Genomic DNA, 26,653 nt, shown 5'->3' with positions numbered 1-26,653 from the left:
CAAGGAGTGTTTCCCATAAATGGCATGAGCCTGGCAGTCCCTGTCGTGGGAACTCCCTGGATATAGGGTCAGGGAAGCTAGGCAAGGGGAGAACAAGGCTGGGTGTATCATTCCAGATGAATCTCTGGGCCTTCCTTCTTTGACTCTGTTGAACTCAAAGGACAGAGGTGATGATTGAGCACAGCCCCCTCCCCAACTGACAGATGTGGAAACTGAGGCCCAGAGAAAAGGAAGGGCTTGGCCAAGGTCACTGGCCTGTTTGTAGCAGAGCCAGGACTAAAAACAGGTCTCCTGTCCCCTGCTTGGCTTCCTTGCCCAGAACACACCCATTGCAATCGAGTCGATTCCAACTCATAGTGACCTTATTGGACAGCGCAAAACTGCCTCATAGGGTTTCCAGGGCTGTAATCTTTACGGAAGTGAGTGTTTACCTGAAACAAAATAGCTCTGTCCTGGGATTCAAACCTCCCATTCTGTCTGTCTTGATAAGAAACCCAAACCTGTGGCGGAAAAAGTACTGACGCGGTGGGAGCCTCTTGTAAGGGATTCTGGCCCAGATGAGGTCAGTGATCTCCACTGAGGAGCTTGGCCTGAGCCAAGAGGAGGTCAATGCCAGTGAATAAGTGCTGTGTCAGGGACTGCTGAGTGTCCACCTGCTCCTCCCAAGCATTGCCCCCAATCCTGCCACCAGCCCTGCAACGGGAGGGTATCACCCTATGGATACCTAGAGAAGACAAGTGGTTTGCCCACAATCACACAGCTGGTATTAGAACCCCAGTTTGCTGAGAAAGCACTAGCTATTCCATTCTGTCACAAGCCCTCCAAAGTGGGCCTTCTCTACCTTCTCCGCTATGATTCCAGCCAGGCCACTGTCATTGCTCACCGTCGGCTGGTCTCCCAGTGTCCACTCAACCTTACAGTTCATCCTCTGCTCAGCAGCTAGAATGACCTTTTCAAAACACAAATCACACCATGTCATTCCCCTGCTTAAAGCCCTCCAGGGCTTCCCTTCATTTACATTGAATCCCCCCCACCCCCAAAGCGCCTCACAAGGCCCTGCGTAATTGAGTCCTCGCGTGCCCATCCAGCCTGACCTCAGACTTCCCCTCTTGCTCACTGCTCCCTCGTCACACTGACGAGCCTTTGACTGCCTCAGGCCCTTTGCACGCCTTTGCACCCGTGGCCTGAAATGCTGGTTACCTCAGCTCACGTGATTCTTCTTCAGAGAAGCCTTCCCCAACAATCTGGGTTATTTTTCCTGTCAGTCTCTCTCATAATACCTTTCCTAATGCCTATCACAGTTTGCAAGGCCCTGTTTACCTGTGGTTAGCTTCGGCCTCCCCCACCATCCAGCAGGCCCAAGAAAGTGGGGACCAGGTCTGTCTCATTCGGTGCAGTGTCTCCAGCTTCTGGGACGGGGCCAGGTGTGCAGTAGGTGCTCTGTCTACATCTGGGGAGGGAATGGAGGACTTGACACCAACATTGGCTTGTGTTTCTAACATATCTGTGGCTAGGACTGCCAATGCCTTTTCTAAGCAGAAATGGGGCAGGACACCATACTGGAATCAAGGAATGGGCTCTGGGTGGTTCTAAGGTCCTTCCTACAATGGTGTGTAAGGGATACCCATGCTCTGCTGTTTTGTGGGGAGGACAGGCAGTGAGTTCTGTGCCATATGCCTGTGACAGGGACAGCAGTAAACTTGCCACGGGAGCACACACAGCTCCTAGCCAGTCACCTCCAAGCCTCCCAGGCCTCTCCCCGATGACCTCTGGTCTGTATCAGCTTCCTGTCTCCTATTTTCCAAGGCATTCTCCAAGCTAAAGCCAGCAGGCCTCTCCAAAGGGCCAGTCTGGTCCTGTCCCTCCCCTCTTTAGAGTCCTTTCATGGTTCTCTGTCACTAACAGATGAAGTCCACCTCCCTTGGAATGGCCCTCAAGGTCTGAGCCAGCCTCTGCCAGCCTTTGCACCTACATCTTTTCTGACCCTGGCCTACAGCTCACCCTCTTTGCTTCTTGCTCTAGCCACGAAGGGTTGCTTGCCCTTCCCTGAATGCATCTTCCCTGTGGCTTGCCCAAACCTACTGCAAACTCCTGTTCTCCTTGAGGACTTAGCTCAAAGGTCTTCTCCTCAGTGAAGCCTTTTCTTAACCTGAGCTGCCTTGTCCTGGGTGTACTCCAGCTGAACATTTACCTTGTGAGATTGTTATTGTTGGGGGGCAGTGGTGGGCTGGTGGCAGAACTCTCACCTTCCACGAGGGAGACCCGAGTTCCATTCCTGGGTGATCTACCTTATGCGTGGCCACCACCCGTCTGTCATTGGAGGCTTGCGTGTTAATATGATGCTGAATAGGTTTCAGCAGAGCTTTCAGACTAAAATGGACTAGGAAGAAAGGCCTGGAGATCTACTTCTGAAAATCAACCAGTGAAAACCCTGTGGGTCACAATGGTCCAACCCACAACTGATCATGGGGATAGTACATGACTGAGCAGTGTTTGGTTCTGTTGTGCTTGGGGTTGCCATGAGTCAGGGCTCACTGGACGGCAGCTAACAACAACAACATTCTGGTCGCTACCTGTTTACCATCCTCACTGGGCTGGGGCATTTTGAAGGCAGGGATTGTGTCTGGTTAACCTGTGTATTCTTGGCACCTTCAGAATGTTTGGTCTGCAGAGGGAGCTTAGTAAATATTTGAATAAACATGGATGGATGGGTAGGTAGGTGGATGGAGTTGTGGATGGATCGATGGATATTTGGATGATAGATAGATGGAGGTTGGATAGATGGATGGACAGGTGGATGGGTGAATGGATTGATGGATGGATGGATGAGTGGATGGGTAGATGGTTGGATGGATGGATAGGCAGATGGATGGATTGATGGGTGAATGGATGGTGGATAGATGGATAGATGAGTGGGTGATGGATGGATGGATGGACAGATGGGCGGGTGAATGGATGGGCAGGTAAGTGAGTTGATAGATGAATAGACGGTAGTACTTTCAAGGCTTAGTTCAAATATCACCTCCTCTGTGAAGCCAACAGGGCACAGCAGGGATTCCATTTTTGTATTCAGTCACTCATTTGTCATGCTTCAGATTATTCAGGCCCAAAGGAGCACTTTTTCATTCATGTTAAGAGGGGGAAAAACAAACCACCCAGGGAGTGTAGAGCCCATCCAATATCCTTTCATGTCTTCCCACAACCCCCCTGGACAACATTCTCACCATGTGCCTACTCAGCTGTGTTTGACCTTTCCTTGATTTGTGGAACACCCCACCCCTGAGGTGGCTGTTCCATTTTAGGATGCCTCTGATGTTTCTGTGTGTGTGTGTGTGTGTGTGTGTGTGTGTGTACGCACCTGCGTGCACACGTGGAAGATGTATCGAAATGACCTGACTTCCTCCATCTGCCTTGCAATTCTTTGTGGCTGTATAGCAGGACCCCTCCATCATGCAGCTGAGAGACAATTTAGTGCAGAAAGAAACAAACAAACAAGAACAGGGACTCAGAGTCCTTGCCCTTTACCAGCTCTGTGACTGTGGGTAGGTCGCTCACCTTTCAGAACCTTCTTTTCTCCATCTGTTAAAATTAGCAAGGTACCTCATGAAATTATTTTGGGGATTACGTGAAATAACACCTGAGGCAGTGTCCAGTAGGCATTCAATAAATGTTGGTTTGCCCATTTATTGTCTTAGTTATCTAGTGCTGCTGTAACAAATCCCACAAGTGGATGGCTTTAACAAACAGAAATTTATTTCCTCACAGTAAAGTACGCCAGAAGTCCAAATTCAAGGCGTCAGCTCCAGGGGAAGGCTTTCTCTCTCTGTTGGCTCTGGAGGAAGGTCCTTGTCCTCAATCTTCCCCTGGTCAAGGAGCTTCTCAGGTGCAAGGACCCCAGGCCCAAAGGATGCTCTCTGCTCCCGGTGCTGCTTTCTTGGTGGTATGAGGTCCCCAAGTCTCTGCTTGCTTCCTCTTTCATCTTTTGAGAGATACAAGGTGGTGCAGACCACACCCCAGGGAAACTCCCTTTACTTTGGATCAGGGAGTTGACCTGGGTAAGGGTGGTGTTACAATCCCACCCTAGTCCTTTTAACATAAAATTACAATCACAAAATGGAGGACAACCACGGAATACTGGGAATCATGGCCTAACCAAGGTGATACACACATTTTTGGGGACACATAATTCAACCCATGACAGTACTCAAGTATTCATTTGGTTCTTGATTTAAATGGGAATGAAGGTCCAGAAGGTCTGAGAGCTTACTACACATACACGTTGGGCATTTTATTTAGGCATCTTATTTCATCCTCAAAAGCATGGTACAGGTGGTGGTTGTAGTTTGCCGTCGTCAAGTCTATTCTGACTCCTGGCAGCTCCATGTGTACAGAGTAGAACTGCTCCATAGGGCTGTCAAGCTCATGGCCTTTCAAGGCCTATCTACTGAGGCATCTATGGCTGTGTTCGAACCACCAACCTTTTGGATAGTAATCAAGTGCTTAACCGTTTGTGCCACCCAGACACAGTTCAAAGGATTTAGATGGACCCAAGGTCATTGGTATGTGGAGCTCCCATCTCTCTGAGCCCTAGACCTTGATCTTCTGGCTAGATCACTAGAATCAATCAAGCTTCCGAGGGGAAATGGTAATGATCACCATTATACTGATAATAATGCTGGGAGCCATAATAACATGTGTGACAGCTAGTGCTTACTGTGGGCCAGGAACAGTTTCAAGCACTTAACTCATTTAATCCTCACAACAATCCTGTGGAGAAAGTACTGTTATGATCCCCAGTCCACAATGAGGACAGGGAGGCACAGAGAGGTTAAGTAACTTTCCCAAAGCCCTGCAGCTGGTGTCTGGTGGAACCGGGATTCACACCCAGGCAGCCTGGCTGTGGGCTCTGTGTTCTGAACCCCTGCCCTGTGCTGCTTCAAATAATGTAAAGAGAGGAGCATCCTGAGATCATTTAGTGCTGGTCAGATTCTTACTCTGACTTCATCTCAGACAGCCCTGAATATCAGTCCGCATTCTATAATTCCCAAAAACAGAGCAGGGTATTTTCTTAGCTAAAAAAGGAGGCAGTGTGGTGTAGAGGAAGGAGCTGTGGAGATTAAACGAGATAATGGAAGCAGCAGTCAAGAAATCAAATGATGCATTGAGTGGATCTACTGCAGAAGACCTCTTTAAAATATTAAAGGGAAAGTTGTTACTTTTATGACTGAGGCATGGTTGATTCAAGCCATGGTATTTTCAATGCAAAAGCTAGGCAATTAAAAAGAAAGACTGAAGAAGAATTGATGCAATTGAATTATAGCGTTGGAGAAGAATATTGGATATGTCATGAACTGCCAGAAGAACGAACAAATCTGTCTTGCAGGAAGTACAGCCAGAATGCTCCTTAGAAGCAAGGATGGCAAGACTTTGTCTCGCTTACTTTAGATACATCATTAGGAGGGACCAATCCCCAGAGAAGGACATCATGTTTGGTAAAGTAGAGGGTCAGCAAAAAAGAGGAAGACCTCAATGAAATGGACTGACACAGTGGCTCCAACAGTGGGCTCAAACATACCTACTACTGTGAGGACGGTGCAGGAGCAGGCAACACTTCATTCTGTTACAAATAGGGTCGCTAGGAGTTAGAGCTGACTCCCATGAAAAATGTCTATCACAGGGAACCTGGGAAGATACCGGCATAGTTTTTGAAGCCTCTGGATCTTAGCCCCAAAACTGAGAACAATTAGATAAGAAAGTAAAAAAAAATCCATGGAAAACATTTCCATCTAAATGAGATGACAAGGTATCCCCGTGAACCCCACAATATTATTCATGCTGACCTGCATGGTATTGGTATCTGTGCAAGAGAAAGCAGGTAGGAAGCAATGGAGTGCCCAGTAGGCCTGAGATCCAGGAGAACATCAAAAATAGTCAATAGGAAGTCACTGAAAAGTTCAGTGGGCCAATCTGAGAACAGCAGCTGAAACTGGGAGGCATTTTGCTCACTCTGTGAGTTTCTATGGGATTTGATGTTGATACTTTTTGGTTGATCATCTTTATGTGAAATTGGTTTTCCTGAAATTTTAGAAAGAGGCATAGTTCACAGTAGTTTTCCTGACTTCACGGAGCACCCTTGTCTCTTAATTTTAGCAGCTTGATTTCTGATAAATCAGCTACTGTTGAGTCAATTCTGACTCATGGCAACCCCACATATGTCAGAGTAGGACTGTGCTCCATAGGGTTTTCAATGGCTGGTTTTTCAGAAGTAGCTCAGGAACAGAATGACATCCCTGTGGGTAAAGGAAGCACACCAGAGAGACATGCTCACAGACTAGATCAAAACTGTAACCTTCTATTTCAAAACAAACTAAAAGCATTAAGAAAATTAATCAAACGGCGGGGGGGCGGGGGAAGTAATTCAGAAATAGAAAAACCAAGAGGTGAGGTGATAGAACTCAGAAAATAATCAAAAATTAAAGAAAACGCAATTCCAGAATTAGATACTAAATAAAATGAACACAAAGGTGAATAAACACTTAAAAGAAGTAGACATTGAAAAGAAAAACTAAAAAAAAAAAAAAAAAATGGAAAGACTTGAAGAGAAAATGCCAGATATTGAAGACAGGCAAAGAAGATCCAACATGCAGATTATAGAAAGCTCTGAAGAAGAAATCCACAACGAGGAGGGAAAAATGAATACTAAAAATGATTACTCAAGGAAACTTTCCAGAAATTAAAAAAAAAATTAAAATTCCACATACCTGGTAATATCAACCTAGAACAACCAACCCAAAACGTGTTCTAGTAAGAAAAGAAAAGAGAAACCTATCAGCATCTAGGCAAAAACAGCAAGTGACTTATAAGGAGAAAATGTATTGTCATCAGGGTTTTTGACAGCAACACTTTATGCCAGAGTAATATACTTAACATACTCTTAAGAAGATGTGAACCAAGATTTTTATACCCAGCAAAACTGACTTTCATGGACAAACCAGTATTACCATGCAAAAATAACATGCAAACATTAAACTTGTACAACTACAACAAAATGAGTGTTATAATGAGCATAGTATGAATCAGTATATGCTAAGACAATGTAGCTATGGCACAGTGATTTAAGAACTATGGATAGAATACAGAGGACATAGCCAATATAATTTAATTATTCTCAGTAATTATGTTGGTGGTGGTAATTTTAGTATTGCTATTGTGTGTAATGTGGGATAAGCTAAATAATTATGGGACACCTGTCATTCCCTGTGTCCTTGGGAACTAGGATTTTTGATGTGGAAGAAAGGACATCCCTTAATGTTATACAAGACATTAAACAAACAAAAAAGTGTGGTCCTTGTTTTCAATTGGAAATATCAGTATGAATTTATGATGGCCAGTGGCACTAAGCTTCCCCAGTGCCTAGATTATGGCCTTGAAATACCATTTTCTACTAAAAACAAAATAGCACCCTCTTTGATAAATGGCTGAACTCAGTTTTGGGACATAAAAGTATGAAATGAAACTGGAATATCTTGTCCTACCACATAGCAAGGAAACTATCAAATGACAATAAGGATTATGTCAAAAGGACTTAGGAGCCAACTCGATTTTCCCACTGGCCAAAAATGGGAAAATTTGAGCTTCCACAAAGGATGATAATTGTAGTGGATTGAACACTTCAAGTACATTTAAATCTGTAAGTTCTTACTGATATTTTAAAGAAACTACTTGGTCACTTTGAGGGAGGATAGGTAACCAGTTCATTATCCTGAAAGCTGGTAAATAAAAGGAAAGAACCAAGCATTTTCTTGTTCTCCTTAATGAACTGTACCTCCAGGTAACCAAATAGCATATGAAGGGAAGCATGTCTTTCTAGAAGCATCCCAAATAATAAATGAAAAAGATATGATAGAATCAGACTATCACCATTCTGCAATCTCAGAGGAATCAATGGATTGAGGCCGTGAGCATCAACAACTTGTTGTTGTTGTTAGGTGCCATCGAGTCAGCTCCAACTTATAGCAACCCTGTGTAGGCACAACGGAATGAAACACTGCCAGGTCCTGCGCCATCCTCACAATCGTTGCTATGCGTCAGCCCATTGTTGCAGCCGACAAAATCTAGGCTGCGGGAAGCTGCTTGGGCTTCTTTAACGCATAAGTTGTTTGGAAAATTGAGAGGTGAAGAGGAAGGCTGTAGATTCAAAAAGACTTAAAAGACAGAGCAAAAAATGTCCAATGGACAAGTCTAATGATTGTGGCTAGAGATGCACCCTTAATGTGATAAAACTCTACAGAAACCCAATGAAGTGATTGCTGGGGTGTCAGGGTGGGAGTTACTTTGGGGATGAAGGAGGGGTTGACATTGGTCTGTAGCACACGAAGGGGTCTCTGGGTGGCTGGCAAAGTTCTCTTTCTTGACCTGGGTGGTGATTATAAAGGTATATCAGGTGTTTGTCTTATACAGTGAAACCTCTCAGGGCCGGGACTCAGTGAGGGCCTGCCTTATTTTTCCAGGTCTCGCAGGTTTTCTGCCTTGGACAGGGTGCAGTCGCCACTTTTCTGTAGCTCTCTATTTATTGGGAAACATTTGAGTTTGCCTTCTCTGACAGGTTTGCCTTATACAGCTTCCAGCTTTTGCAGGTTTTACTGTCCTAACTCTTTGCACTATACCTTGGTTTTGTGTAGCTTTCTGTATGCATTCGTTTTATGATAAAGAAGTTTTAAAAGTCTGTCCAGCACAGTGCCTGGAACATAGCCCTTTAACAAACTTTAGCTTCTTTTGTTTCCTCCTTGTCATGTGATGTGTAAATATATAGATTTACTTCTTTGTACTGGGCACTAAGCTTGGCCCTTACTGTGTGCTTTCTTATTTATTACCCCTACAACCACCTGACCCTGGGCTCGGTTAAGGGGGACCATGTTTCTTCTCTTAACTTGGGTATCCCCAGCACCTGCAGGCACTCAAACGTACGTGCGTGTATGCATGTGTTCTGTAAGTGTGTATACACACACATTTACTTATATTTAAAAGAAAAAAAAAGGCAAGATAAACCCATGATTACTGAAGTGATTACCTGTGGAAGAGGAAGGTAACAGGGCAGAGTAACAAGGAGGGAAGCTAAGAATGAACGAGTGAGTGGGCTTTGCAGGTGTAGAAACGGAAGCTCGGTTTATACTGTTGGCAAGTGTCCAAGCTCTGCTTAGCCACAGCCAGGACAGGGGAAACAGAGCGTGTCCCTGCCCAGTTTGTAGGAAGGTCCTTGAGGCTCCCCGCAGAGTAGCCAGGCTGTGAAGCTACCTCAGCACTTCCATGGAGCCATCCCTGGGACAGATTCTCCCTGGCCTGGCCACCTGTGGCCTTCCCTGCGCTGTGGCTGTGGGTTCTGTAGGTACTCAGGTTCCAACTTCCCCACCCACCTCTCGTGCTGTGGTTCCCTGCAGGCTGCGCCAGGAGAAGACAGACACTGTCCGCTGCGTGAAGTCTTGCCGCCCGAACGACGTCACCTGCGTGCTGAACCCAGTGCACACCATCTCTCACACGGTCATCTCGCTGCCTACCTTCCGCGAGTTCACACGCCCTGAAGGTAAGTTGGCACGGAGGTCCCAGGAGAGGGCGTCAGCTGGGGAAACTTGCCTGCGGGCAGCCCCTTCAAGGCCTCCCTCCACCTGAGCTGAGAGCTTGACCTGGATGAGCCTTTCTTTGGTAAAGCGTGGTTGGGGTGTGAAAGGTAGCCTTCTCCCTGTCCTCAGATCTCCTCTGTTCCCAGGCTTCAAAGCTCCACCCCGGCCCATTCTCAGCTCTCGGTTAAGGGTCTCTCCTCATGGGTGGAGCTCCTGGGTGGTGCAAACGATGAACACGCTCAAAGGTTGGAGGTTCACCCAAAGCAATCGCAAATACAATGCAATCCCGATCCAAATCCCAACAGCATTCTTTAATGAGACGGAGAAACTAATCATTAACTTTATATGGAAAGGAAAGAGGCCCCAGATAAGTCAAGCACTACTGAAGAAAAAGAACAAAGTGAGAGGCCTCACACTACCTGACCTCAGAATCTACTATACAGCCACAGTAGTCAAAACTACGTGGTACTGGTAAAATAACAGATACATTGACCAATGAAACAGAATCAAGAACCCAGATATAAATCCATCCACCTATGGCCATCTGATCTTTGACAAAGGACTGAAGTCCATTAAATGGGAGAAGAGAGTCTTTTTAACAAACGGTGCTGGCAAAACTGGATGTCCATCTGTAAAAAAATGGAACAGGATCCATACCTCACACCATGCACAAAAACTAATTCAAAATGAATCGAAGACCTAAATATAAAACCAAAAACTATAAAGATCATGGAAGAAAAAACAGGGTCAACACAAAACCCATTGCCATTGCTTTGATTTCAACTCATAGTGACCCTATAGGACAGGGTAGAATTGCCCCATAGGGTTTCCAAGGAGTGGCTGGTGGATTTAAACTGCTGACCTTGTAGTTAGCAGCCAAGCTCTTAACTATTGCACCACCAGGGTTCCAGGGTCAATCCTAGAGGCCCTATTACATGGCGTAAATAGGATACAAACCATAGCTTATATTACACAAACACGAAAAGATAAGCTAGATAACTGGGATCTTCTAAAAATTAAACACTTATGCTCATCAAAAGACTTCACCAAAAGAGTACAAAGAGAATCTATGGACTGGGGAAAAATTTTGGGCTGTAACATATCCAACAAAGATCTAATCTCTGATATCTATTAGAAAATCCAACGCCTCTACAATAAAAAGACAGATAATCCAATTAAAAACGGACAAAGGGTATGAACAGACACTTCACCAAAGAAGACATTCAGCTGGCTAACAGACACATGAGGAAATGCTTGCGATCACTAGTCATTAGAGAAATGCAAATCAAAACTACAATGAAATACCATCTCACCTTGACATTATTGGCATGGATCAGAAAATAGCAAATGTTGGAGAGGTTTCAGTGAGATCAGAACTCTTATGCACTACTGGTGGGAACGCAAAATGGTACAACCATTTTGGAAAATGTGCTTCCTTAAAAAGCTAGAAATAGAAATACCATAGGATCCAGTAATCCCACACCTAGGAATATATCCTAGAGAAAAAACAGCCATCACATGAATAGACATATGTACACCCATGTTCATTGCAGCATTATTCACAATAGCAAAAAGATGGAAACAATCTAAGTGCCCGTCAACAGATGAATGGATAAATAAACTATGGTACATACACACAATGGAATACAACACAACGATAAAGAACAATGAAGAATCTGAGAAATGTCTCACGACATGGATGAATCTGGAGGGCATTATGCTGAGTGAAATAAGTTAATCACAGAAGAACAAATACTATATGAGACCACTATTATAAAAACTCATGAAAAGGTTTACATACAGAAAGAAACAATCTTTGATGGTTACAAGGGAGGGGAGTGGCGGGGGAGGGAAAAAGCCTAACTAGATAGTAGGTTAGTGGTAACTTTGGTGAAGGGTAAGACAGTACACAATACTGGGGAAGTCAGCACAACCTGACCAGGGCAAGGTCATAGAAGCTTCACATCCAAATGCCCTGAGGGACCAAGCTACGGGGTGAGGGCTGGGGATCATGGTCTCAGGGGACATCTAGCTCAATTGGCATAACATAGTTTATAAAGAAAACGTTCTACATCCGACAGTGGTGAGTAGTGTCTGGGGTCTCGAAAGCCTGTAAGTGGCCATCTAAGATACATCTACTCGTCCCATCCTAGCTGGATCAAAAGAGAATGAGGAAAACTAGAGACACAGGTATAGATTAGTCCAAAGGACTAATAGACCACAACTACCACAACGTCCACCAGACTGAGTCCAGAACAACTAGATGGTGCCCGGCTTCCACCACCAACTGCTCTGACAGGGATCACAATAGAGGGTCCCAGACAGAGGGGATGAAAAATGTACAACAAAATCCAAATCTGTACACACATGAAAAAGACCAGGCTTGCTGACTGGAGAAAACCTGAGAGTATGGCCCCGGACACCCTTTTTACTTAGTACTGAAGTCACTCCTGAGGTTCACCTTTCAGCCAAAAATTAGACAGGTCTACTGGGTGGTGGGTTATAGCATCAACTACAACAAATGTGAGGAACGTGCTTCGTAGTTCAACCATGTATACGAGACTAGTGGGCACACCAGCCCAAAAGCAAAGATGAGAAGGCAGGAAGGGACAGGAAAACTGGACAAATGGATAAAGAGAAATCGTGGTGGAGATGGGGAAAGTGTTGACACGCCATGACGTTGGCAACCAATGTCACAAAAAAATTTTGTGTGTTAACTGTTTTTTGCTCTATAAACTCTGTAAACTTTCACCTAAAGCACAATTAAAAAAATAATAACATTAAAAAAAAAAAGGTTTAGAGTTTCGAGTCTATCTGGAGGCACCTCAGAAGAAAGGCCTGGTGACTTGTGTCTGGAAAATTAGCACAGCTCTGCTCTGGCGCCAACAGGGTCACCAGGAGTTGGAATTGACTCCACAGAAATGGGTTTTCTTCTTATGGATAGTAGTCGTTCTGTAAATAGCTAGTTAAGTATTGAAACTGTGCCAAGCACGGGGAGTCAGGAAGGGCCACCGGGCAGAAGTGACTTCACGCCGGGGCTGAGTGGTAAATGAGTGAAGCAGAGCGGGCAGGGAGAGAGGAGGCGCCAAGCAGAACAGAACACGTCTGGAAAGGTCTGGAGGTCAGTGGGAGTTTCTGGGCCCAAGATGCTGACAAGTAGCTCCAGCCATGCGCTGCTCATTTCTGGTAACCAGCTTGTGGGTATTTGAGGAACTAAACAGACTCGTCCTGGCTGAGTGATAGGGCTCAGCAAGAGATGGGCTGGAAGGATAAGCAAGGGCCTTAACTTGGAGTCCCTCAGTGGTGCAAATAGTTAGTGTGCTCAGCTGCTAACTGAAAGATTGGAGGTTGGAGTCCACCCACAGGCACCTTGGAATAAAGGCTTGGCAATCCACTTCCAAAAATTCAGCCTCTGAAAACCCTATGGAGCACAGTTCTACTCTGACACACATGGGGTCGCCATGAGTCGGAATCGACTCTGCAGCAACGGCTAACTTAAAGTCGGAACTTCAACCACAAGGCTGTGGGGAGCCGTTGACGGGGCGCAGCTGATGAGATTATTTAGAAATATCACCCTGATCGCCAAGAGGCAGAGGAACTGGGACAGGGAGCCTGAGAGTGACTGGTCAGAGTTCCCTGGCCCGTATGGGGTAGACCTGCCACCACAGGGGCCCTGCCAGGCGCCCCACAGGGGCCCTGCCAGGCGCCCCACAGGGGCCCTGCCAGGCGCCCCACAGGGGCCCTGCCAGGCGCCCCACAGGGGCCCTGCCAGGCGCCCCACAGGGGCCCTGCCAGGCGCCCCACAGGGGCCCTGCCAGGCGCCCCACAGGGGCCCTGCCAGGCGCCCCACAGGGGCCCTGCCAGGCGCCCCACAGGGGCCCTGCCAGGCGCCCCACAGGGGCCCTGCCAGGCGCCCCACAGGGGCCCTGCCAGGCGCCCCACAGGGGCCCTGCCAGGCGCCCCACAGGGGCCTGTGGATGGCACTGCTCCGGACACCTGCCTCCCAGGTGTACTGCCCTTGTGCTGAGTCCATCGCGGTCACCAGCACCCCTGCCCTGGCCCTCGGAGGCTCACTCCCCATTATGCCTCCATCCAGCAGACGCTGGCCAAGCCCCCTGCACATCAGGCCCTGGCCTGGCCTCTGGGGACCCTCTCAGGAAACATGCAGTTGAGCCGCTGTGATGACACCTGTGTTGATGCACTCGGACAAGGTCACATGGGACAATGCAAGAGCTCATGCCAGAACATAAACTCCGGCCGACAGGTGTGGGGAGGGCAGGAGAAACTCCCCTAGGCTGTAGCTGCCTGGCAGGTGCCGGCGGCCCCCAGCTTTCAGTGCCCCTACCTGCTGACCCCAACTCTTGGAAGAATCTCCGCAGGATGGCACGGGCGGGATCAGAGGACATTCCTAACTGGTGCTTGCTTCGTGGAGAATGACGGGGTTCCACCAAACCACCGACTCCTCCTTCCTGACCCCCAGTGGCTGGTTCTTTGGGCTCTCGGGCTGGTGCAGATCTGTGAGGAGGAGGGTGTGGCTGGAGACACCTGTCAGCATCCTTTCAGACCTTGTTGTGGTTATTCCGACTCATAGCCACCCCTGTGTTACGGAGTGGAACTGCCCAATAGGATTTTCTAGGTTTTTTTTTTTAATCTTTACGGAAACAGGTGGCCCGGTCTTTTCTCTCACAGAGCCAGTAGGGGGATTTGAACCACCAACCTTTTGATTAGTGTCATGGATTGAATTGTGTCCCCCCAAAATATCTGTCACCTTGGCTAGGTCATGATTCCCTTGTATGACTGTCTACCATTTTATCATCTGACGTGATTTCCCTGTGTGTTGTAAATTCTACCCCTATGATGTAATAAGAGGGACTAGCAGCCATTATACTGATGAGGCCTACAAGATTAGATAGTGTCTGAAGCCAGTCTCTTTTGAGATATAAAAGAGAGAAGTGAGCAGAGAGACATGGGAACCGCATACCACCAAGAAAGCAGGGCCGGGAACGGAGCGTGTCATTTGGACCTGAGCCTCCTGCGCTGAGATGCTCCCCGGCCAAATTCCTTCCACCTGTGGTATTTCTGTTATTGTGGCACTAGATGACTGTCTTAGTCACAAGTGGATGGCTTTAAGAAAGAGAAATTTATTCTCTAACAGTCCAGGAGGCTACAAGTCCAAATTCAGGGCATCAGCTCCAGGGGAAGGCTTTCTCTCTCTCTGTCGGCCCTCGAGGAAGGTCCCTGTCATCGGCCTTCCCTTGGTCTGGGAGCGTCTCAGGGCAGGAACCTCAGGTCCAAAGGACATTCTCTGCTCTCTGCAGTGCTTTCGTGGTGGTATGAGGTCCCCATGTCTCTCTCCTTCCATCTCTGTTTTACATCTCAAAAGAGATTGGCTTAAGACACTATCTGATCTTGTAGACCTCATCAGTATAACTGCCACTAATCCATCTTATTACATCATAGTGATAGGATTTACAACACATAGGGAAATCACACCAGAAGATAAAATGCTAGACGATCATACAAGGGAATCACGACCTAGCCAAGTCAACAGATATTTTGGGGGGACACAATTCAGCTCATGACAATGACTAAGACAAGCTGCCAACCTTTTGGTGAGCAGCCAAGAGTGTAAACTGTTTGCACCACCCAGGGACTCTCTCCTCCAACTTAATAGATGAGGAAACTGAGGCCCAGAGAGGGGGCTCTCCAAGGCCACCCCAGGCCAGGGCTGTTTGCCATGTTTCACTATCAGGTGGTCTGGGAGACAGACACAGCCACCCAGTCGTTCAGCCCATTGGGAAGTGGCCTGTCTAACCCACGTCACTGTGGGGCAGGAGAGGAGCCCGCTCCTCTGGCCTTTCTGACCTCTCTGTCCCCCCATCCACTTCCCTTCCCCCCTTTCCTAAAAAAAAAAAAAAGTTCATGGATATTTGTGACTGATTACTTCCAAACCAGTTAGGAGCCTTCTGGCTGACTTCTGAGTGATGGCACTGCCCAGAATGAGCTCCCCAACCTCGGGGAAGGTCTTAACTCTCTGCAGACCTCAGTTTCCCATTTAAGGTGGGGGTGAGGTGGGCTGTGACATGTGACCCTCAGGACCTCTCCATCTTCTCCGTGTGTGTCTGTGGCTTCAAGGGTGTCATCTGCAAACAGTCCCTCTGTGGTATGCTCTCACTGCTCAGGGATGTGTTTCGGGGTGCCCGGCCCATGCTGTGCTGCCCAGGGGTGCATTTTGGGTCGCCCAGCCCATGCTGTGCTCCCCAGGGGAACATTTCAGGGCGCTGGGCCCATGCTGTGCTGCCCAGGGGCACATTTTGGGGCACTCGGCCCATGCTGTGCTGCCAAAGATGTGTTTTGGGGTATCGGGCCCATGCTGTGCTGCACAGGGGGCTTTTCAGGGCACCAGGCCCATGCTGTGCTGCTAAAGGGTGTGTTTCGGGGTGCCGGGCCCATGCTGTGCTGCCCAGGAGACATTTCGGGGCGCCCGACCCATGCTGTACTTCTTGTTACAGAGATCATCTTCCTCCGGGCCATTACGCCGGCGTATCCCGCCAACCACGCTGACATCATCTTCGACATCACAGAAGGGAACCTGCGGGACTCCTTTGACATCATCAAGCGCTACATGGATGGCATGACCGTGGGTGAGTGGCTGGAGACCTCAAATGTACCCAAAAACTCCTCTTCCTCCACGCCCCAAAGTCATAGCCAAGGCCTCCTGTGCCAGCCCAGGCGCCTGCCTGAGTTCCCTTCCCAAACCCAACCACACCCAAAACTGAGGGCCCCGAAGCCCAGAGGTGGGGCACCTGTTCAGGATCCAGCCCTGACTCTCCAGTGACCCTTCTAGGCCTCAGTCTCCCCCCCTATAAAATGGGTGGATGAAATACATCTCTGCCTCTCACAACCATGAGTTTCAAATGGTATCACACACAAAAAGCACTCCTGCCAGGGCCTGGTCTAGAGCAGTCCCTCAGTCACTGGGGGCTAACGTGGGTTTTATTCTCATGGAGCAATGGAACGAGTCCAAAGACCTGAGCTCTAGCCTGGCCTCGGAGCTAGTTTGACTTGTCACCCCCTGTCCACCAAGTTTCCGCATCACTCATGCTCACAGCTCTTCTGAATGTGAGCCAGCTGCTCTTGTCCCTGGAGAAAAGGTGCCTTGGGCACACAAAGGAGGGCTGAGGTGGAGGACAATCGAGGGACGCTTCCTGGGGAGCGGGCGCTGAGCAGAGGACTGCGGGGACACTGAGCAGAGGAGTGGAGGGAGAGGGAGGTGAACCAGGCAGAGGGGACAGCCAAGCCCAGGGCCCAGAGGGCAGAGAAGCCCATGAGTTTGGGAATCTGCGGTAGTTCTGTCTGTCTGGAGGGAGGGTGGCCATAACAGGGGAGGGGGTGAGACCGGAAAAGTCCTGTTATTGCCGTCATTGCCATTGGTCCTATCTCTCATGAACTGTCACATTTTAAAGAAGTTTTACAAATTCACGGGGAACGAAACAGTCCCATCTGCCATTTGGGGCTTAGATTTAGACCCTGAACATTTTTATAGCAGATGAGCAGCCGTGGGCCACTCCCTGCCCTCACCTGGACCTCAATTTCTCCTTTGTGTATTGGGGGAGTAGGTCCCTGCCTCTTAGGCCCTGGCACCCACACAGACGGCACCCTAGCTGAGTGTTTGGGGACATGGCCTCTAGGTGGCACTGTTGGATTTGAGATCCCCAGTGGCCGCTGCCCCAACCCTGACCGACTGTTGACTAAACTGAAGCCGGCAGTTGGAGAAAGGGAATCGTTACTCCATGTTGCCAAAGGGCCGTGTACAGCGACTTTACAAGCTGTTAAATGGGTTTGCATGTTGTAAACATAACTGAGTCACTGGGGGCTCCCACCCCCAGCCTCCTCCTCCGCTAATTATTTAATTACTGTTAATGATTACACACTAGCCTTTGCTGGATTTCCAAGCTTGTCAACAGTCATCAAGCTTGCTGCTTGCCCTCGAGTCCCTGCCCCCTCTGAGCCTCAGTTTCCCCAACTGTAAAGTGGGAGATTTGGATGACACGAACCCTAAGGGACCCTCAGGCTCCTGTGGAGAGGGCTTACCCCTTCACTGGGTGGGGGCTGGGGGAGGGAAGGCTCACACACAGAAGCGCTGGGTGCTGGGGCTGCAGATGTGGCCAGCCAAGGCTCCTGCCCTGGGGGAATTCACAGCCCTGAGAATTGTCCCAGTTTGCAATCACACAGCCTTTCATTCACTCATTCATTCTCTCAGTTACCACACTGCTGCCAAGCCCTGTCTGTGCCAGGCTCTGGGCTGGCACTGTGAGCACCGAGGCGAACACTGCGCAGCCCTTGCCCCTGGAGTTTTGCATTGGGTAGGGGGGAAGAGGGAGACAGCCTAATAAACAGACCCTCAAACGCTATGCGTCCATCAAAAGCCAGCGGCAAGCATGCATGGCCTATGAGGGCTGTCTTGGGGGGCGGATTTCCAACTAAACCCTTCCTGGGGTGACCTAGCTGGGGGCCAGGTACAGCTGGTCCCAGAACCCTGGCCCCCAGCATGTATCTCCGGCTGCATCTGTACTCCAAACAGAAGCAAGCTGGGAGCTCCCGTTTCTCAGCTTCCCATCCACTGGGGCAGAAAATCCTGGCGCATCAGAGCCAGAAGGCTCCTGAGACCATCTCTTCCAGTCCTTTCTTTGGTGGAGGGGGAAAGTGAGGCCCAGAGAGGCAGGATAGGTGGCCAGTCTACTCGCAGTGACTCAGGGCAGAGTTGGGGACAGAGTGGAGGCCCTGGGTGTGAGAGGGGGCCGCACGAAGCAGATGGCTCCTGGGAATGGAGTGGGGGTGTGGCTGCAGGGGCTCCCCGGGAATGGAGAGAGCCTGCGCTTCTGGAGGGAGATGGCGGGGGCCAGAAGGCCTCCCCTCATGTACTTGGTCGCGTGTGTGTGGTCTTTGGAATTCCGGCCGGTGCTGCGGCGGGGAGGGCCCAGGCTGGCCAGGACTTCTGCTGGAACACATCGCTAGGTCTCTTCTCCTGTGGAGCCGCTGGGTGGGTTTAAACCTTTCGGTTAGCAGCTGACCGCCTCATCAGTGTGCCACCAGAGCTCCTTGCTCTTGTTTAGCACCCCTCTTTCCTGGGCTTCCTTACCCCAACCCCTGTCCCTCTCATCTTCCAGCCCAGATCACCCTGTGCCCTCTGGGAGCTTCCTGGTTCCTGGGGGTCCATCTGGCTCAGGCCGGCCCTGGACTGGGCGTGGCACTGCAGCTTTGGACCTGTCCGCCTGCAATGGAATTTTCTGGACTGGACTCGAGCCCAGGCATGGAGCAGCCCTGGGAACACGGGGTGTGACATCTCCGGATTGTTAGGGAACCCTCTCACCTGCATTATTGTCCTCCCACACGCCGTGGGGATGGGGCCAGGTGGTCTCCACTGCAGCTGAGGGGCTGAGCTTAGTGGCAGCCTGAGACTGTCCACCTGCTGAGCCAGGGCCCAAAAAAAAAAAAAAAACTCTTCCAAATCTGTTCTTCGCAGTGCAGGGTTTGAGTCAAACAACATTTTAGGCAGAAGCCCTTTTTGTCAGCTAAGAAGGAGAAAGTGTTATTCAGGCCACTTAAGCCTCTGTCTGCTGTGGCCAGCAGGGTCTCGGGGGTTCCTGGGCCCTGTGGGGGACTCCTGGCAGCATGTAAGAAGAGACACCCTCACAGGTATTCACTAGAACCTGCTGTCTGTATGCTAAGCCCTGGGTGGACACTGGGCACCAGGGTCAGGAAGGCTTCCTGGAAGAGGTGAGGCCTGAGCTGTTCAAGTCTCCAAGGATGAGAAGGAGCAGCTCTCACTTAATCAGTTGCCGTTGCTATGATTCAGGCTTATGGTGACCCCATGTGTGTCAGAGTAGAACCGTGATCCATAGGGTTTTCAATTGCTGATTTTTTAACCATCCTGGTGCCAGGCCTTTCTTCTAAGGCACCTCTGAGCAGACTCGAACCTCCAGTCTTCTGGTGAGCAGCGGAGTGTGTGAACCGTCTGCAGCACCCAGGGACTCTGGCTGATGCTTAGCGGACATGTATTTTGTCACTACCACACCCTGTGGCTTGGTGGGATTATCCCCATTGAACAGATGAAGGGGGTCCCTAGGTGACGAGATAGTTTGTGCTTGACTGTTTACCTAAAGGTTGATGGTTTGAACTCACCCAGTGGCTCCAGGGAAGATAGGCCTGGTGATCTGCTTCTGTAAAGATCAACCAAAAAAATCAAACTTGTTGCCATCGAGTCGATTCTGGCCTTGTAGGACAGAGTAGAACTGACCCATGGGGTTTCCAAGGCTGGAACCGTTACAGAAGCAGACTGCCACATCTTTCTCCACTAGAGTGGCTGGTGGGTTCAAACCACCAACTTCTCTGTTAGCAGCCAAGTGCTTAACCACTGTGCCAGCAGGGCTCCTCCGTAAAGATCACAGCCAAGAAAACCCTATGGAGCAGCTCTACTCTGCACACATGGGGTTGCCATGAGTCAAAATCAACTCCAGAACGCTAACAACAACAACAGCGGATGAAAAAGCAAGGACCCGAGAGACCAAGGACTTGTCAGAGGTCACTCAATGCTGGGGGCAGAGTGGGATCCAAGCCCACCCCGGCCCTGGCTCTGTTTCCCCCAAACCCCACACTTCCTTCAGCCCTGGAGCTCACACGCGCCTTGTGCTGACGGGCAGAGTTGCTGCGAGTTTGGCGTCCCAGGCAAACAATCAATGCACAAGCCGCCAGGACCCTGAGCCGCCGGGCTCCGTCCCGCCAAAATGACAGAAGAAGAAGAAAATGCCCCAAGTCAGCGAAGAATCCAAACGGCTGGGCCTGCCCCTAATGTAGCCTTTAACAACCAGCGCTTAACAGGAATCCGGGAGGCTCTGAAGCCGGCCGAGCCTGTTGTCTTTGCAAAGCCTCTTACCGACTGCTGTTGCATTCCTCTTTAATCAGCTGTCAACGCAGAATGAAGAGTGCGTTTTCCACTGGTGCAAAAACGCCCGATGAATGCCCGAGGTATTCGCGGGCCACTACAAAGCCTTCGTTTTCCAGATTCATCTGAGCCCTGCCGTCTGCGGGCTGTGATCAGGGGCACATGGGAAGGGGTTTCGAGGGTAGTCACCCCTCTGCGATGGCTCTGGGGGAGCATACACTTCATGGCCGTGCGGGCCATATATTATCAGCCTCTGGGTCAGACCGAAGGGCCACCAGGGGCCACCCCTGCACTTCGTAGGTGGCCGGGCTGCAGTGGACATCTGAGCCTTCGTCTCCCACCCAGCGACCAGCCCATCACTACTTTTTTTTCAATTCACCCTCATTCCCTGTTTTCGCTGACCCTCTACTTTACCAACCACGATGTCCTTTGTTAGCCAGTGGTCTTTCCTGAAGACCAAAGACTAAGGAGCATTCTGGCTGCGTTTCTAAGACCAATTGGCTGGTTCTTCTGGCCGTCCACGATATAAGTCAATGTCCTTCGCCAACACCACAGTTCAAATGCATCAGTTCTTCTTCCGTCTCAGAAACTAGGGGCTTTAGTTAATGATGGAGTATGTCAATGTCTAGTTAATCAAAATCCATCACTATGGGCTCCTCCATTGCAATGAACGTATCACAGGACTCCAAGATGTTAGTGACCGTGTGCAGGGAGAGAGAGGGGGGTGGTTTATGGAACTCTGTCCTCTCTGCACAATATTTCTGTAAACGTAAAACTATTATAAAAAATAACCCTACGGGGCAGTTCTACTCTGTCCTATAGGGTCACTACGAATCGGAATCGGCTTGGTGGCAACAGGTTCGGTTTTTTTGGTTCCCTGTCTTTTTAACTCTCTAATTCTTTGTTGGTATGTTGTTAGGCACTGTCGAGTCGATTTTCGGCTCACAGCGACCCGACGTGAAAGAGGAGAGCTGCCCGTAGGGTTTCCTAGGCTGTAATCTTTACGGGAGCAGATTGCCAGGTCTTTCTCCTGAGGAGCCGCTAGGTGGGTTTGAACGACCAACCTTTCAGTTAGCAGCCGAGCGCTTAGCCATTGCGCCACCAGGCTCTATTTTTCTAGGGCCTGAAAACAATCTGTCCATACGGAAGGTCAGCTTTGCCGACTTTGCCGTTAAAACCTTACCGAAGTGGAGAGGAACTTGAGGCAGCTCTGGCTAGGTTACGTATTAAGCCTGCTGCCTAATTTTGCGATGGTCAGCCTGGCTCTTGGGGCAGTGTGGTGACCTACAAGGCTGACTTAGGAACTGTCTGCAAGTCAACCCTCCCCACCACTCAGACATGACGGGGTCGAAGACACTTGGGGGTGGCATAACGTCAGCCAAGTGGAGTGCGACCTCCTGGAGGCCAGAACTTGGGGCCCCCGCCACCCTTTAATGTACAGTACCAAAAAAAAAAACCAAACTCATTGCCATCAAGTCAACCCTAACTCATAGTAACCCAGTAGGACAGAGAAGAACTGCCCTATAGAGTTTCTAAGGAGGGCCTGGGGGATTTGAACTACTGACCTTGTGGCTAGCAGCCATAGCACTTAGCCTCCACACCACCAGGGCTTCCTTGCACTGAAAATCCTTGCACTAAATGATGAATATTCACTGAAGGCCAAGCTGAAAAGAAGTGAACGTTACCATCTGCGTGGGCTCAGTGGGAAAGCAGTCTTCCAAAGCAATTGGAACATCCCAGCAAGAAAGGACTCCCGGAATATTACGGAACTGTGATTTGGAAAACTTCCCTTTCAAGGCTGTGTATCTCGGGCTTTCCGGTTTCCAAGGAAATCAGGCCCAACCAGCCCAGGTGCGTGACTGCGATCCATGAGTTCACCTACACTGGTGATTTCCCTTATATTTATATAATTCCCCGTACAATGAAAGTGAAAGCAGCTCTGTAACTCCTAGTTAGTTAGTCTGTAGAGATCCCTAAAGTAAACTGAAATAAGAGACGGGCTGGCTAGCTGCTGTTCCCTGATGGAGCAGGGCTTTGGGTTAGTCTGTACACAGTTAACACAGAGGCTTTGTTTTTATCAAAGCCACAACAGCAGGCATAACAAGGACAACTCAGTGTTAGGGGGACCCAAGTGCTGGCTTTGGGGCTCATAGGACTTCCACCAGGGTCCTGTCCCTTAACCTCTAAGGTAAGAGCCCCTGTGCTATGGCTTGAGAAATCCTGGAAGAAAATCTATATTTGGCTTGCGGTTGTTGTTGTGAGTTGCCGTCGAGTTGGTTGTGACTCATGGCGACCCCGTGTACCCCAGGACAAAACGCTGCCCAGTCGCACGCCATCCTCGTGATCGTCCACATGCTTGAGTTTGCTCTTGCCCTCCACCCTTGGGGGCTCGTCGTCCAGGGTTCTGCTGGACAATGTTCTGTGGTGGCCCATAGCGTTCTCAGCGACTGATTTTCAGAAGTAGATTGCCAGGCCTTTCCTCCTAGTCTGTCTTAGTCTGGAAGCGCCGCTGAAACCTGCTGGTACTTGAAAAACCGGTGGTATAGCTTCCAGCATCACAGCAACGTGCAAGCCCCCACGGTATGACAGACTGACAGACAGATGGTGGACGCTGGCTTAGATGCAGGTGATTGTCTCAGCGTCGACGGCGTCATGAGCTGCCCCTGGTCTCTGCAGACACCGCCCTCCCCGCCACCTTTCCACCCTGGTTGTGTTGTGGAGAAGGGGCTAATGTGGGCGGCACTTGTCTCCCTTTCACTGTGTTCAGGAAGGGCAGTGGCCTCGGGACTGAGAAGTGTCAGCAGTGGTCCCAGAGAGGGCAGGCCTGAGGACCCCGGGATTGGCCAGTTAATGGATTCATTCCTTCAACAACACTTACTGAGCACCTACTATGTGCCAGGCAAAGAGGACACAGCCTCTGCTTCCGGGGAGGCTGACAGCCCCCAGGGAGTGACAGGAGAGTGGGGTGAGAGGAGTGGTGAGTGCAGCACCCGGCCACCCTCCTAGGGCAGTCAGGGCAGGCCGCAGGGAGGAGGTGGCCCCTGCTGCCCTTCCAGGTGAAGAACAGAAGGACGTTCCCGGCCCCTGTTCCCTGGATTCCGCAAGTGCCAGCGCATTCTTGCTCACACAGGCAGCTGCTCTGGGGGCCGTTGCCTGGGACCCCCGGCCCTGCCTCCTCCACGTCTGCCAGGAGGTGTGGGGGGCCCAGGCCTCCAGGGGCCCTGTGGGCCTGAGGGGCTGCCCAGGTGGCGGCTGCAGCGGAGGGCCGCTGCCCCCCGGGCTGACCGCATCACCTCAGGCAGACCGGGGACGGGCTGCAATTTCAGAATATTGTTGGTGCGCTCAGGCAGGACTCTCTCCCCTGGAAAGGTGTTTTAATTATAACCTGCAAACCTGGAGAGAAATTCAGATTCCACTCTGCTCTGTGAGCATGTTTCTGGAAAAGCCCTCAGGTCTCAAGTGTTCTAAGTGCCTGAATGTGTGTAGGTGTGGCTGTGAGTATATGTGGACTCGGTGTGTGCAGGTGTGTATGACCGATACAGGGGTGAGCGTGTGTGGATGTGTGTGTAGGTGTGTGTACCTGTGAGTGTACATGGGTAAGTGTGTGCAGTTGTGTGGGGGGAGTGTATACGGGGTGAGCGTGTGTAGGTGTGTATGGCTGTGTGCATGCGTTGGGTCAGTATACATGGGGTGTGTACAGGAATGTGTATGGGTGTGTGTGGCTGAGCATGTGGCTATAAATGTGTGTGCGAACACACAACACCCTCCCATCCCCTGCTTGTTGTTGTTGTTAAGTGCCCTCGAGTTGGTTCAGGCTCATAGTGACCCTGTGTACAACAGAACAAAACACTGCCCGGTCCTGCACCATCCTCACAATCGTTGTTATGCTTGAGCCCATTGTTCCAGCCACTGTATCGATCTATCTTGTCCAGGGTCTTTCTCTTTTTTGCTGACCATGTACTTTACCAAGCATGATGTCCTTCTCCAGAGACTGATCCCTCCTGACGACATGTCCGAAGTATGTGAGACATAGTCCTTGCTTCTAAGGAGCATTCTGGTTGTACTTCTTTCAATACAGATTTGTTCATTCTTTTGGCAGTTGAGGGTATATTCAATATCCTTCACCAACAACACATTTCAAAGGCATCAATTCTTCTTCAGTCTTCCTTATTCATTGTCCAACTTTCACGTGCATATGAGGCAACTGAAAACACCGTGGCTTGGGTCAGCCGCACCTTAGTCTTCAAGGTGACATCTTTGCTTTTCAACACTTTGAAGGGGTCCTTTGCAGCAGATTTACCCAATGCAACGCGTCTTTTGATTTCTTGACTGCTGCTTCCATGGCTGTTGATTGTGGATCCAAGAAAAATGAAATCCTTTACAACTTCAATCTTTTCTCCATTTATCATGATGTTGCTCATTGGTCCAGTTGTGAGGGTTTTTGTTTTCTTTATGTTGAGGGGTAATCCATACTGAAGGCTGTGGTCTTTGATCTTCATTAGTAAGTGCCTCAAGTCCTCTTCACTTTCAGCAAGCAAGGTTGTGTCATCTCCATAACACAGGTTGTTAATGAGTCTTCCTCCAATCCCGATGCCCTGTTCTTCTTCATGTAGTCCAGTTTCTTGGATTATTTGCTCAGCATGCAGATTGAATAGGTATGGTGAAAGGATACAACCCTGATGCACATCTTCCTTGACTTTAAATCCACAGTATCCCCTTGTTCTGTTTGAACGACTGTCTCTTGATCCATGTACAGGTTCCTCTTGAGCACAATTAAGTGTTCTGGGATTCCCATTCTTTGCAGTGTTATCCATAATTTGTTATGATCCACACAGTCGAATGCCTTTGCATAGTCAATAAAACACCAGTAAACATCCTTCTGGTATTCTCGGCTTTCAGCCAGGATCCATCTGACATCAGCAATGATATCCCTGGTTCCACGTCCTCTTCTGAATCCGGCTTGAATTTCCGACAGTTCCCTGTCAACACACTGCTACAGCTGCTTTTAAATGACCTTCAGCAAAATTTTGCTTACATGTGAAATTAATGATATTGTTTGATAATCCCCCGCTTAGAAGTAATTTAAAACATTTACATTTTGAAATAGCATTATAAATTCCATTTATGATTGTATATGAATTATTACTCAGTTTCAAACTTACTGTTTTGAAAATGTCAGTGGCCAGGACAGCCCTTTTTAGGACAGAGCACAGTCAAGTCTCTGTGGCGTGGGCCAAGCACTGGAGCTGGATGTCCTGGGCTTGATTTTGGTTCTCTGTTGCTAGCTATGTGGCTTCAGACAGGCCCCTTAACCTCTCTGAGCCTGGGCTTTCTTCTCAGTAAAATTGCTCGCATCATACTTGCCTTCCATAGCTGTAGAGGCTGGAGGTAACGTGGGTGTTTTAACAAGGCATGGGAGTAACCTAGTTCAGTAGGTTTTTATGAGGTTAAATGAGCAGCTGTCAGGAAGCAGCTCAGAACTGAAGGCCTGGGGAGAGCTCAGAGCCCCCCAGGGGACAACAAGCCTGGGGGAGCCCACAGGACAGTTCCAGGGTCTGTTCACACTGGTGGCTCTGACTACCCAGAACTGTTTTGTGGACCCGTCTCGCAGCCTGGGCTGGGAATTCCGGCCCAGCCTGAAGACCCAAGTTTGTCATCTGGAATTTCCGTATTCACTCAACAAGAACATCCGGGACTCCTATTCCGTGCCAGGCCTGTGCTGAGAGCTGGCGGACAAATTCATACCCAAGACACAGATCCTGCTTTCAAGAAGCTGCTTACCAGCTGCCCAAGCTTCCTGCCATCTGTGTTCCCATGGCTGAAAGTGCTTGATTTTCAGGCGGTGGCTTTGGCATCATCCCTCTTAACGTGTCAGAGGGAGAGAAAAGTGGTATGCAGCAGGGCTGCCACCAACAGTTGGGTGTGTTGTGCACTGCACGACCTTACCATTCATAGCCCAGTCCATGTGAAGTGTACAACCTGTTCAACTGGACACAGCAGCCCCTGTATAAGAACTTGTGAGCAGAGAGGCTGACCAAGCTGTACCTCTCCCCCTGGCCAGGCAAGGCCTTGATCCAGGCTGGAGAACTTA

The 26,653-nt window shown here is 49.4% G+C and overlaps 1 protein-coding gene across 1 annotated transcript in view; it reads left to right on the top strand.

Annotated features, from left to right (window-relative positions):
- The window catches only part of FBLN1 (fibulin 1), a 110,562-nt gene that overhangs the window by 59,453 nt on the left and 24,456 nt on the right, over nucleotides 1-26,653 (top strand). Inside the window, exons 15-16 of the mRNA XM_064283378.1 lie at nucleotides 9,438-9,580; nucleotides 16,130-16,261. Coding sequence (XP_064139448.1) covers nucleotides 9,438-9,580; nucleotides 16,130-16,261 — 275 coding nt within the window. The remainder of the gene's footprint in view (nucleotides 1-9,437; nucleotides 9,581-16,129; nucleotides 16,262-26,653) is intronic.

Source organism: Loxodonta africana, chromosome 4 (assembly GCF_030014295.1).
Source record: "Loxodonta africana isolate mLoxAfr1 chromosome 4, mLoxAfr1.hap2, whole genome shotgun sequence".
NCBI classification, from domain to species: Eukaryota; Metazoa; Chordata; class Mammalia; order Proboscidea; family Elephantidae; genus Loxodonta; species Loxodonta africana.
Note: the sequence above shows the minus strand (reverse complement) of the source record. Positions and strands in the feature narration are given on the sequence as shown.